The 14,488-nt window shown below is 36.4% G+C and overlaps 1 protein-coding gene across 3 annotated transcripts; it reads right to left on the bottom strand.

Annotated features, from left to right (window-relative positions):
• Positions 1-2,783: 2,783 nt before the first annotated feature.
• On the bottom strand, positions 2,784-9,540 carry LOC126600034 (uncharacterized). 3 transcript variants are annotated; one of them, XM_050266539.1, is made up of 8 exons: positions 9,357-9,540; positions 7,977-8,234; positions 6,299-6,404; positions 5,124-5,306; positions 3,926-4,411; positions 3,732-3,815; positions 3,574-3,659; positions 2,784-3,176 (listed from the first exon to the last, which is right to left on the bottom strand). In XM_050266539.1, exons 2-7 carry the CDS (start codon positions 8,022-8,024, stop codon positions 3,595-3,597), a joined length of 972 nt encoding a protein of 323 aa, XP_050122496.1. In that variant the 5' UTR covers positions 8,025-8,234; positions 9,357-9,540; the 3' UTR covers positions 2,784-3,176; positions 3,574-3,594. The 3 variants fall into 3 exon arrangements, with proteins under 3 accessions (XP_050122496.1, XP_050122497.1, XP_050122498.1); XM_050266540.1 differs by having other exon boundaries at positions 7,977-8,063; XM_050266541.1 differs by lacking the exon at positions 7,977-8,234.
• Between the last annotated feature and the right edge of the window lie 4,948 nt (positions 9,541-14,488).

Below are 14,488 nucleotides of genomic sequence, written 5' to 3'. Positions count from 1 at the left end.
AAGGATATAGTGGAGCTGGAGGTAGTGGTGGTGGATATAGAAACTATGTTGGACCACCTCCCAGCTTTATGAGCCCCTTCACTAGTGAGGCAAACTTCACGCATGCAACACAGGATGAAGACCATGGCAGTAGGCAGGCAGGACTAGGAATTGGTGGCATAGGGAATGACTATACTCGTAGAGAAAGAGGCAAGGGGATTTTGTCAAGTCAAGAAGATGACTCGTTATCTATAACTTCAGACTCTGTTGGAGTGGGAAGTAGTAACTATGGTTATACTCATAACCAACCATTTCCCTACCCTTCATATCTCATTCCTGTTGGGATGGAATCGAGCGACTCATGGAAACAATCTGAGACTCAATCGTCAAATGATTTTGCTTATGGACAACGTCAACCAATCTGGGATTCATATGGGTGGCATGTTAACAATTACATGCAAAACTATTTTGGGGATTTATCATTTGATAACTACTCCTCACAATACACTCACTCTACACATAGAGATGATGAAGATAGTGAAAAATTTGAACCTCATAGGAACTCTATCTGGTACTAAGTCACTCATGTATCTTACCATGCAATGTATAAAGTGTAAAATATTGTACTAATTCATTATATATAAATGATTATGGTGTGTTTAAACTTCTTTCATTAATTACTACATATTTTCTACCTTCATAATGTTTGTCAGCTCGCTATATAATCAACTTGATAATGTTAAATCCATCATGCAATGCATTTCCTTCCAATTTTTTGTGATAAACTAATAGATAATTGACTAAATAAACATCCTGCAAAGTTTCAATAAAAATTTCCAAGTTTTTCTTACAATTTCCGTGGTTTCCATATTATTTTTATCAATATCGATAATATCCCGATATTTCCGAGTTTTCGGACTACCGATATTTCCGATATCATCGATATTTAATACCTTGATGGAATCCAAGTGGATACGATTCCGAACCATCACTCAACGGAATCGCGGAGTAGAAGGAATTCCAGACCATCACTCAACAGAATCCAAGTGGATATGATTCTGAACTATCACTCAACGAAATCGCAGAGTATAAGGAATTCCGGACCATCACTCAACGGAATCTGAGTGGATACGATTCCGGACGATCACTCAATAGAATCACGGAGTAGAAAGGATTTCAGATCATCACTCAACGGAATCCAAATGGATACGATTCTGGATCATCACTCAACCGAATCGCGGAGTACAATGCATAACAACCAATCAATGAAATAAGACATGGATCAAGTTACTCAAGTTACAAAGGCTCAACGAAACAAGAAATAAAATAATGAAATGAGGGGGTGAAACATGTTTCGAAGCAACAAAGCCCACGACAATGGGTTAACGGTCTATTACTAGCCCTCACATTTCATCACATCAATCCAATCATACAAAACAAACCATATTTCCAATATATATGTCAAATCTCATTTCATAAAACTACATTGATGGCTAAATATAAGAATTAACAATTTTATAGGAAACATAATTATAAAACCATCTCATATCCACACAAGATAATAGTTATGAAAACAGAGTAATCACAAATATCACATATATTAAAGTCACTCATAAATATCACAAATATCACATATATTTTCATACCTAGGCCGAAGTCCAATTCGACCGGGAAATGCCCCAATTTTCCTCGAACCCGCCGGAACCCTAGAAAAGGGTGTGCTTCGATTCGGCTTCCATACGAACTCCGACACCTCCATCACTGATTGGGCTTTGTTCCTAGGGTTGAGGAGAACGTTTTGGTGGTGGTGGTGGTGGTTGTGGTCAGGACCTTCGGAATTGGTGTGTCTCACCAGAACACCCACGGACCCAATGGGTTCCGGTCCTCCCAAAATGGGTCCTAATCGAAGTGGTTTTCGGGTGGGAATGACAGAGGGAAGGCTAAGGAGTTGTTTGGTGGGGTGGAAGGTTGTGAATCGCCGGAAAAATGGACGGAAAACCCGTCAGAAATGTCTACCCTAACCGGGTCGGGTCGCTGTGTAACGGGTCAAGGGGAAAAGCCTTGGTTGGATGCCACTCACCTCTCTCCTTTCCCTCCCTCATCTCTCCCCTCATTGGCTCCTTTCTCTCCCGCAACCACCTTCCTTTCCCTCTTTCTTCCCTTTTTTTCCCCTTCCCCCTTTGGTCCATCCTCCTCTGTTTATTTTTCCTTCCGGCCGTCTCGCTGCTCCCCTCTTTTTTTTTCTTTTTTTTTTTTTCTAAGAACCGCCTATGAGCTTGTGGGGTCGAAATCTATTTGCCCCTTCCCCCTTTGGTCCATCCTCCTCTGTTTATTTTTCCTTCCGGCCGTCTCGCTGCTCCCCTCTTTTTATTTATTTAATTTTTTTTTTTCTAAGAACCGCCTATGAGCTTGTGGGGTCGAAATCTATTTGAAAACATTAATTGTGACCTTGAAAGGTTAACGAATTTTAAAAGATTAATTACAAAAATTCAAACCTGATAACCATTCGATTTAATTCCCAAAAAATACGAATTTAAGTAATGAGATACGTAATGAATAGTGAAATTCCAATTCCAAGGACAGGATTTCACAGTTATTAATACAAACATGGATCCGTTCTTTTAAAGAACACACGTTCTAAACACAACAAATCTGGTAATCATATGCCCACTAAAGAAAATTGTGTATGAGACTAGTACAAATAATCTCCCACGCACTGATTTTTGTCTCTGTAAATCTGATACTCGACCACATTTCTTCCGCCAGACAAAAAAATCCGTACATTTCTTCCAGACCAAGAAAAGAAAAACAAAACTAGATTTCTTCATTATTAGATCAACCAACCAAAATAGCCAAATATCTTTATCAACTGTCAACATTTCTAACTGAAGCATTGGTTTTCCTTTTCCTCCTTTTTTTTTTAACATCACATCACGACCGTCGTTGTCATTAGAACAAACTACATACATTTCTACGATAAATATACCTCCAACACCAACTGAAAATAAAACCTGCAGCTAGCAGAACATCCAAGATAACAAAAAACCGTTTCCATAGCAGTTTCCAGCGTTGCTGTCCACTTGTTGTACGGAACCACTCTAACTGTCATTCTCACTACCATCAGTGAATTTTACACACCAGCCAAAATCTTAAATGGTGTATGTACAAACCCTTGTGTCCTAGGTTTGAAAATTTACCTGAACACAAAGCCAAGACGAAAGTAAGTGCCTTTAGTAAATTCAACGGCATTATTTGGGCTAAAACTCTTGCCCTAGCAAAATATGCATTTCTTCAAACGTGATTTTCCGAGTAAGCAGCTACGGAACATGTCATAAGATTCATTTACTCTAAATCATGTCGGTACAAAGGTGAAGCTACTGATATAGTGAGTTATCGTGGCCTCTGACAGAGAAGCTGAGGACTTCAAATGTATCCACAGAATGAAGACCCAATAATTAGATCTTATCAATGTTAAACTCAATTTCTACGTATGGAGAAACATAAAACAATTTCACATAAGAGGTAAAATGTGTAGAAGGAAGCAAAGGTATGTAAACATTGGATAACAGAAAAGGTATATAAGAGGTAACTTACCTTTGGATTTTAATGTTATAACTATTCACTGCCAAAATCTTCATAACTTACACCTTCTGAAATGGTGTCCAATCTGTTATTGTCTCCTGTAAGAGTGACGGATCAAAATCAGAAAGCCCCTTGCAGTGTAATGAGGAAAAGATATGTCAAGTCCTCACCTTGATGTTCTCTATCACGAGAATCCAGAAAGTTGTCATTATCTGTAGCCAAGAAGGGTGATCTAGGATAGCTCTCCAGTATGTCTAAAACATTTAGAACAGGGATTATTAAATAATAAACATGAGTGTAATGAATCCTCATGTTTAGTGTTTAGATAGCAATTTCTAGAGACAGAGAGAGAGATAGAGAGCACCTGAACTCTGAGAAAAGTCAGCTGTCAGATCCGACAGGCTGAAATTTCGAGGAATCTGACCTAAAAAACCAAATGACGAACAGTCTGCATCAAGCAGTGATTCATTTAGGGGCTGTGAGTTCGACTCTACGCTATTGAATGCTGCAACAGAAGCATCTCCAATAGCGGGCCGCGTTTCCAGGATGTTTCCATCAGCACTAAACATGTACGAACTGCCTGAATATCCAACTTCTGATTTGACAATTCCCCCATTCATTCCTTGCATCAGACCTATGTTGGAGCTCTGGTTCGGAAGCATGTTTGGTTGGACATCAATCCTATTGGTATGAGCAGACATTTTAACAGCATTGTGCATACTAGTGTGCAATGACGACCCACCATTAGTAAATGCATTAGGTAGGCAGGAAGCAACTTGGTGGTGTATATTTTCTGTCTTCAGCGCTGGTCCTACATGCTCTGGTGCGTAGCAAGTCGAGTTTTGGTGCACTGTGACATTGTCATGGTTTTTTTTTTTTCAAATTATTACTGTTATACCGGCAGTTAGAGCATGGATGACATATAAAAGCAAGGATAAGAATTGAAATGAAATGTGATCAGATGAATTTGAGGAGACAAATAGCAGTCGTTACGTCTTGGTATTTAGTTTGTGTGCATCACTGTTGCCAAGTTAAGTAAGACCAAGAGAAATATTTTTAAATGGCTGATTTATTTATACTGAGGCCCTACAATTTCACAGACATGATATCAGGTTACGGGTACAGATCTCTTGGTCCTGTGAATCTGTAATTTTAAGAGAAAAATCTGTAACCTTGATGTGATATATTTCTAAATGCCAACTATTATTCCTCCATGCATAATGAAAACTTAATCGAAAAGTTGTTTCCGGTAAAAAGAGAGACCGACAAAGAGAAGGCGGCAGCGGGGGTTGGGGGGTGTTGGGGTGTAGAGAGTATCCAAAAAATAATTTCAAAGAGAGTAAATCACACTGATCGGCCCCTAACTACTTTCTTCTTTTCCCATCTATTACATCACTTATTTTAAGTGGCATACCATTACCGTGAATTGTGAAATAACCAAAATGCCATACGTTTACAGATCAAAATCCACATGAATCTATAAAGCTTCATTTGGACGGATACAAAAGAAGCCCAAACCTTAAGCATCATAAAATTTCCATCAAAGTGAGAAGAACTCTTACTTGATGAAATTTGAGATCCATTGGAACTAGATATTGAAGCAACTTTACTTGAGTGTAACTGACTCATCAACTCCACCTGTTGCTTAAGCAAGTTGTTATATTCTATTATTTGGTGCTTCACCATCAGTCTTAAATAATAAGCCCTGAAGAATTCCCGATTCTCTTCCTCAAGTTTCTGCCAAACTGGAAGTGCAGCCAGAATTAATGATAAGATAAGCATAAAAACACACAGAACACCCTAAATTTCCCTAATTATTGACAGAGGGCAGATATTTTTATAAGTTAATGTTGGAGATTAACATTTCATAATCATTGCAATATAACTAAAAATTTCATTACATGGGGCAGTTCAGGATACAAAGTTTCCTACATTGGAAATTAATCATATCTAAATTCCTGCAGAACAAATTCAGATTCGAAGGCTTATAAGTTAGGTTTCTCATCACCATTGACCACTGAAAAGAATAAATCTACAAGTTACAGCAGCTATGATGGCTAATACACGACCCCAAAATCAAAGTCCACCAGACTGGCTAATAAAATGAAACACCGTAAGCAAGAAGATATAACTTCCAATTCAGAACAGTAGGTGTTGGTGTAAAAGGTTGGCTCAATACAAGCCAAGATGGATGTGAAGGGAATCCGACATTGGAGAAGTACAACAATAATCTAAAGTTTAAATATAGGTGTTCCACTTCTAATTGCACTAAGGCCTTTTGAGATAAAACCCCACACTTGAGGTCCATTGGGCTTGATGCCACCCATGGGGTTGGGCCTAGGTGGTTAAATGGGGACAATAATGGTGCATGGTGGCCTTAGTAGTGGACACTTATGGAGGCCATGACACAGCAGAAGGCAATAGAAGTTGATGGCCCCATCAAGAAGAATACAAGTACTGTACAAAAGTAAACTGGCTGAAAAAATACCCAAGTGAACAACTATTCTGGCATGCACAATAAGTTATGCCTAAGGGGCCATAAAAAGGAGCAAACCAATTCTTTGTGTAATGTTCAGTTTGCTGAATGAAATAAACACTTTGGTGAGCGAGGGGAGAAACAAACAGAAAGAGACACAAAGAAAAAGAATTTCAGATTAAAGGAAAACATAAAGAGGGTAACAAACTACAACTAAAATAAGAAAGAAAGCCTATAGAATAGTACAGGATATCAACTTACCAAGTTCTGTGAAACCAGGCTCTATTTTTGCCTGATCCAGTAAGGTATCTACCACTTCCTTCTGGTTCATGTAAAGCTGGAGACATCGCTCGATAAGGTTTTGCACCTGAAAATAAACAAGCATTTTGCATGTTAAACTTGAATAAAGGGAATACAATAAAAAGAAAGAAATTATAGAAATTTCTACATTTAGTTGAATGAAAAAACTAAGCGTGTAGCCATTACTTGCTTTATCCTCCCTTGACTCCAACTTATTAGTCAACTTAATTAGTGATCCATCCTTTCATTATTGTTTTATTTCACTAAAGTAGTGGATGAATTTATAATGAAAAATTTGCTTGAGATTACAATTTTATCTTTTCATCACATTTATTCCTGTAATAGTTTAACTTTTTCTGGTTAGTTTGGTGCTCTAATTAATCTTAATCTTATCTTGGGCTTGTGTTATTATTTTATGTATTAGATGACAAAAGTAGTACTTGGCTTGTTCAATTTCGAAAGCATATAAACTTTGCACACTTAGCAGTATGCTAAGATTTACATTTTAAAGCATCTAGTTTGTAGTCCCATATCAAATATGGTGAGCTAGTTAGAAGTGGGGGATACACATCAAATATGATATTGAAGATAAAAGTGGATTTTATCTAGTTCATTTAACCAAATTTTTTTTTTATCTAAATGCACTAAACATCACTTAGCTTTGACGGTAGAACATTCATAATTAATCTTATATCTAACTCTCTAATACTGAATGTATTTCAAAATCCTAGAAATTGATAAAACTTAGAGTTGATTTAGCAGGTCATGCCTACTTTTTAATAAAAGAATTGAAAACAAAAAGAGCTATTTTAAGAAAGGTTTGATACTGAATGTATTTTAAAATCCAGAAATTGTCAAACTTTAGAGTTGACCTAGTTTTGTATTCTATTTTGGATTAGGATTTATTTCCTAGAATAGGCCTACTTTGCTGCGTTCATTATGTTTAAGTCATTACAAATATCCTTCTAATTCCCAATCTTTAAAATGATGAAGAGTTGACATATAGAAAAGTTTTGTTTTCCAGAGATTGGATCTGATCCTGCGATGGGATTACGATGGGATTACTTTGGTGAGAGGCCAAAGCTTTGGTGAGATGCCAAAATTCTTGGTGAGAGGCCAAGAACGAGTGTGATGCCCCTGGAGAGATTCCAGTTTTCTATAATAGTCATTTAATTTCAGTTTTATGTGTTTATCGCTTCAACTAAACTACTCTAAACCCTACTGCCCAGTTCTGCCCAACACCAATAGAAACAATATAAAGCTACTATAAAGGTCATGAAAATTCACTTGGTTACTTTGCACTTTTTGCAAATAGAATTGAAAAATATGTCAACTACGTACATTTCACTTCCCAATAAATCATTTCACAGAAGAACTAAGATAAATTATGCTTGGGCACTTAAGGGAAGAACAAGGAATAGAAAATAAAAGATGTATTATAACAAAGCACTGTGTTGTTATCTTCCTATTTCATTTGCAACTTTACATCAGAAAAAATCTCACGGTCAAAGTTCCACTGCTATAGCCTAGTTTAAATGGTTTATATTTTTTCTTTTTGTATTTTTAAATAAAGAAAAACAAGCATAAGTGGATAATCTATGATATAGGTGATCAACAAAAATCCAGTTGAACAACTTACCAGTTGTATATCTTCACGTGAGACCCGTCTAACGGATCCACTCGACATATTGCAAAGTTCCAGTCGGAAGATTCTTTTGTAAGAAAGCTACGCTGATTGATTTTTAAACTAATAAACGAATCTTTCTTGGTAGTAAAACAAATGCCACAAATGCCACAAATGCCACAAATGCCACAAATGACCAGTGAACTTCGAGACTGATGGATTCTTCACTTCAGATTTAGATATATCATATAAATATAAATGTGATGCACCAACCTGATGACAAAAGAAAGGACTTGAACTAGCTCTTCAAACTTATTGTTTCAAAACTATGAGCTTTAACAATAATAGCAATTAAGTAAAAGGGCCCAGGCATTCGTATGGCATCAAATACTGTATAATATGTACTTCAAAGAGAGAGAGACATTTAACAAATAACTAAAATCGCAGGCTACACCTTCGTTGACACTTAAAAACAAAAAAATCTTGAATCATCCATTTCTCTAACTACACCTCTTGTAACGGTCAAATTTTAAGTAGTAAATTGTTTATGAACCGCATTCCCTAACTACCACTTCACAGTTTAGACCTAAGCATTTATCTGCAATGGGATCATGAACGAAATATCCGTTTCAAAATGGTACTTACTGAAGAATACACTGAATTCCACACCACCCAATTTAACATGTCAGAATCATACTGAATTGGAATATTTAAGTAGTGTCTATTTCTCCAGCCTTCCCAAAAATCAGCGAAATCAAAGAACCAAAAGAAGACACCGACTGAAACATCCCGCTGTGCTAACTACTTTTTTTGTTTTTTTTTACACACATCAAACATGAATAAATGCTTGGCACTGTGACACCAAATAAAATATTATTCAATACTAGGATTGTATTGCTTGTTCCATTCACAAGAAATATCACATATTCCTCAAATGCATGTACAGAATAATCTATATGGGATGAAAATTGAAATTTGGGTCCAATCAGAGAAACAAAAAGTATTTACCAAAAGAGGATTCAAAATATGGTATGGGAGTAAACCAAAACCAATTCGAGTTTTAAACTCTTTAAAAATTCCCGCTACTCGGAACCACAGAGAAACTCAGAGCGGTTTCTCTTCAACTAAACACAGCATTAGGTTATGGTGTGATCAATTTACATCACCGAATCGATCACAATCAGAAAATGATATTTTGTTCCATGATCACATGAAATTACCGAAGCAAAACCCTAGACAAATCGCCCCAATTACAGAGACAGATAGATACAGACCGATACATACACAATCACACACATGCAACACAATCACAATTTAGAAATCAAAGTACGAAAAATCAAACCACAAAAAAGGGGAATCTCTTGGAACAAGAAGCTGGTTTCCATCTGATCTTACCTGAATTCAATCGAGATTTTGGGAAATTTCCAGGGCTTTTACTGGGAGAAAAGCTTCGAGAGATAGAGCGCCTGATCAGAGAAAGAGAGTTGTAGAGAGAGAAAGAAGAGAGAGAGAACTGGACAGCGTAAGGTGACGAAGCTTTTAATGGGGAACTCCTCCTCCTCTTGGTCCCCAAAGCTTTTTAGTTAATTTGTCTTTTTTATTTTTTATTTTTTGGGGGGATAAAATAGACTGGTCGAAGCGGGGGATTCGCGCCACGTGGCTGTAGCGGAGGGTGGTGGAGGGACCTACGGTGGGAGATCAGGTTGAATGGTTTGGTTTTATTTTTTAAACAAACGATATTATCTGCCGTTCCAAAAATATTGTCCCTATTATGTCTCCTTATTCATGTTTTTTGACATTTGTCATACCACTTAATTCTAACTTAACATTGTTATTTTTTAATAATTAAAATAAATAAATATTAAAAAGTAAAAAATCCCTAAGGCGTAGAGTCCTCCAGACCCTGCAAAACACAAAGCAATGTACCCCAATCATCATCTGACTAAAAACCTTAAGGCGTTTGCAGAAGGAGATGCATCGCGGCGACGGTGGCAAACCCGGTGGTGGCGGTTTCCCACTACCACTTCCAGATTCACGAGTTAGGTAGGGGTAGTGGTGGGTTGGGACTGGGGAATTTTGCTTCTTTTTCTTCCCGTCAACCTTTTCCAGATTCACGAAATCCCTCTTGATTTTTCTGGGTTGCCGATGGTGCCAGGATCGAACTGGTTGCTCCGATTCAGGTCCCTCTCGGTTTTCCAAATTCACTCACTGGCCTGCTTAATGTCTCTCGGTTTTCATTTTTGTTTTAAGTATTATATTGTATTTCTCCAGATTGGGTTGTGCTGCCATCGATTCATGGTGGTGATGGGTTGGAGAAAAGACAAAGGAGGGTGAGAAAAGCAAACCATGGGCGTCGAAGAGGACTCAAGACCTTTCGGTTTCTGTTTTTATTTTTTATTTTTTTTAACTTCTAAATGTTAAATAATAAACTTAATTGAGTTATTTATCAGGGCGTAAGGAGAGAAGGAAGCAATAAAGAACCTCGGTGGCCCCAAAGACAAAGAAGACCCACGAGAGCATCAACACTAGGCTCACCCCCGCCACTAGGATGGACAACGGTTATGCCGAACGGGTAACCGCGGTTATTTATCAATAACCGTTTATTTTCATATTCGCATAACCGTTTACCTGTTGGATAATTGTCTAAACAACTATACTCATACCTATAACCGTTTATAAACGGTTAATCATACCCATAATCGTGTACTCATTTAACTATAACAGTTTAGTACCCGTTTACCCATTTATCATTTTTAAACCTGTTTATCTTTTCTTTTTTACCATTTACTCATTTTTCACCCGTCTACGTATTTTTTTAACAACTTGAAAATTAAAAAAGAAAAAATTGTCATAATTTTGTTTTTCTAACAATTAAACACCATTATAGGTACATTCATCATACATTTCTGCATTTTAATTTTTTAAGTCCGTATACCATTCCAATAATTGAAATAATAGTTTACATACAATATTTTTAACTGTTAGCAATGAAGGTAATATAAAATTTGCTAAGTATTCTTGGGTTACGAAAACTGTTAAAAGATAGTATTATTGGATTATTTGACTCGGAATGTAAAATATTAACATAATATATATAATAGACCATGAAATTTAAAATGGTTAAGGAAAACTATATTATATTAGCTATAGAAATCATGCACTATAGTCAATAGCCTTGATCTAAGTTTTGTCCGATAGGGAACATGGTTTGTGTTAATTTTACATATCTAAAATAAATGAGTAAATGGTTACCCATTTATAACCGCGGTTAATACCCATAACCGTCCATTTAAATTTCGCAGGTAAACGGTTATACCCATAACCGTTTATTTATCTAAACGGTTACCCATAACCGTAACCGTGATATTTAAATGGGCGGATAACTGTGGTTACTCGTAACCGATGGGTATTTGCCCATCCCTACCCGTCACGAAGAGTGGCAAGTGCGCTTTCAAGCTACAAGACCGTCATCGATGCCCTCCGCAACTCTAAAGGGAAGCTAACTATCATTTCCAACAATTGCCTCATCTTCGGCTCCAAAAATACAGTTTAAAGAAAGAAAAAAAAACATCACTTTCTAGCAACGTGCATTGCTTCTTTAATAAATAGCCAGAAAATAACTGCTTGGTAGAAAAATCTCAAATTTTGACACAAACAAACCAAGAAACACACGAACGTCCTCCAATTTGAATCACTCCAAAATTCGTCTGTTTGATCACATTATGCTCCAGATGAAGTAAAATGTCCTATATTAAAAACATAAAGTAAAGTATCAAAATTCTACCAAAATAATTACCAAATTATACTAAGAATAAGTAAAAATATATAATATAATTTTGACTCATCATTGCCCACTTTTGCAGAAATCTAAAACCGAGTACTACGCTCACCACTAGAATGGAAACAATGTTGAGCTCAGTACAACATGTGGAAAGTAATTGCTGGTGTCTTGCCTTATTAGCATCATTGATGCAGGTGATTCGGATATTATCAAGACGCTGCCTAGTGGTTAGTGAAGGAGAGTAGGATGATGATACCTCTATGTTGAGTCTAGTGTTTTGTTTAGAGACTTGTATTTTCTTTTCTCTGAATGAAATGCTCAATTTTTTTTTTACAAAAAAAAAACAAAAAAAAGTAAAACTAACGAAAATGATTTAAAATTTTTGAGTTTTAATCAAAATGACAAAAAGATGTAGTAAGTGAATGGTATCATAATTGATTTTTTAGAGTAAAAATATCATTTGCGTTAAAAGGGAACAATACTTAAAGTGTTTCATTAAAACTCCAACAAAAAAAAAAAAAAAAAAAGGGATGAAAGAATATGTAAAGTCATATCATTTCTATATCACACCAATCCACTATTGTTTTGACAAAAAAGTTATGCTATTGTTGAATGAATTTGATTCAACTCCTAAACTCTTTTTATATAACTCTTGGGAAGGATTTTTTTTTGTCCAATGCTCAAGTAACCAAATAAAATATCGAATTCAAAATAAAGAATTGTCAACCAAAATTTCAAGAATTTAATAACTTATTTTCTCACCAATCAATCCATGGGTACCAACCAAATCAGTGGATGGCTTGATTCAAGAAAAAAAAATCCAGGAAAAACGAAGAGCAAATTAAAGAAAAAGAATCAAGAAAACAGATGGTGAAGGAAAGAAATAATGAATTTGAATTCTTAAAAAAAAAAAAAAAAAAAAAAAAAAAAAAATGTTATTAGCACTCTAAAAATCACATTCTACATTCCTCACTCTTACTAATTATAGAAAATTTGGAGTGCAAAATGAGATTTTTTTAGTGTCAATAACAATTTACCTTCCAAATTGCATTTTATTTTGTTGTAAGGGCATTTAAGACGATTCGTAATAAATTTAGTTGGAATTATAAAATTTATGAAAACTAGGCTAGCATTCAATTTAAGGGTTAAAAAATTGTTAGTAATCCAAATTTCCCTTTAATTTAGGGTAATATTAGATAGACTAATTATTTGAACTATCTTTTTAAAACACATCTTCAAAAGAAATGTCAACTTATAAGAGTTGAATTACAATTGATGGTTCATGTGGCAATCTGAATTCTTATGTCAAATTTTGTACCTCTTCAACTGTAACAACCCGTCCCTAATTTTACGATTTTATTAATTTTTAAAAGAGTGAATTGACGAAAATGCCCTAGAGATGAGATTGTTGACTTCCGTTGACCATCATTTCGTGACGTGTGTGAGCTACTATTTTTGTGTATTTGTGTAGTACTCAACGTTACGAACAAGTAGGCGCAACTGAAATTGAATTCAGAATTACAACAAAAATTCTACGAAGCTACAAACGTGATGGGCATTTAGGCAATTTCACGTTGTGAGAGATATTTTTCGGTTTTGTCTTTTATGGGATTGGAGTGTGAGCCGAGTAGGACCCACACCCCACTTTTCCCTTGCTGCCGTGCCCCCTTTCAGATCTATTGGACCTCTCCCTTGCTGCCACCTCACTTTGTCTCTCTCACCTTTCACTTATATTTCGTCTTTCTCTCTCACTCTAAACATTCTCTCCCTCTGTAACCACCAGCACCGAGACCCAAAAACCACCTTGCCTTTCCACTCTGGGAGCACTGCCACCACACCCAACCCACAACCTCGTTCTATCTCTCTCGTCGAAATTATAATTGAGGACAAAACTGTGGAAACCCTCAAATCAATGAGCTCTGACATCGAACGGGATGTTCGACGAGTTCACGATGTTATTCCGACTTGAGTAAGGATCAAGAACGCACAAAACCCCTTTTTACTGACTTTTTAGTATGATTTATGAGTTCTCTGTCTGCTTTGACAATGAATTGATACTGAGATAACTCGAGGAAGTTATTTTCCCAGATTCCAGCGAAGCTTGAGATTTTTGCAGGTCATTTTCGACCAACTCCAACAACGGCAGGAGACCACGATGGTACATTCTTGTTCCTGGCGTCCATAATTTCATTTTGGTTCTTGAATCATTAAAAATGGTTGAGTTTTAGACCCCTAACGGAGCTTGGGAAGTTTCCCTGCCAAATCATACGAGATCTGGCCTTCTTCTTCGTTGGGTCCAGTGGGTATGACCCGCGAGCCCAAACAGGTCAACCAGACCTAGTACAGGGAAAAAAAAAAGGCCTAAGCCTAAACCTGGCCCAAACCTTTGGCCCATTGTTCTAGCCCAGCCCATTTTCGAATAGGCTCAAAATATTCCTTATGTTGACTTTTACGGAATTTTCTCGGAAACCCTCCTAGACTAATTCAATGCCCCCGAGTCCATTTTTGACATCCATTTAGTGAAATTCCAAATTTTTAACGTAGTTGACCACTGGGACGGCTTGATTGACTTTTTAGGTTAACTGTTGACTTTTTGTTGGCTTTTTACAAAAATTATTTAGGACTCTTCTTAGCGTATTTCGACTTACTGATTCCAAATCTTCACTCCCAAATTTCATCATTTTAGTTGAGTTTTACTAACGGGTCTCAATATTAAGCTTAGGTGCAATTATTATCGAAGATTATG

The sequence above is a fragment of the Malus sylvestris genome, chromosome 14 (genome assembly GCF_916048215.2).
Source record: "Malus sylvestris chromosome 14, drMalSylv7.2, whole genome shotgun sequence".
Lineage (NCBI taxonomy): Eukaryota > Viridiplantae > Streptophyta > Magnoliopsida > Rosales > Rosaceae > Malus > Malus sylvestris.
The sequence above is the reverse complement of the archived record's forward strand: the minus strand, read 5'-3'. Positions and strand labels throughout refer to the sequence as shown.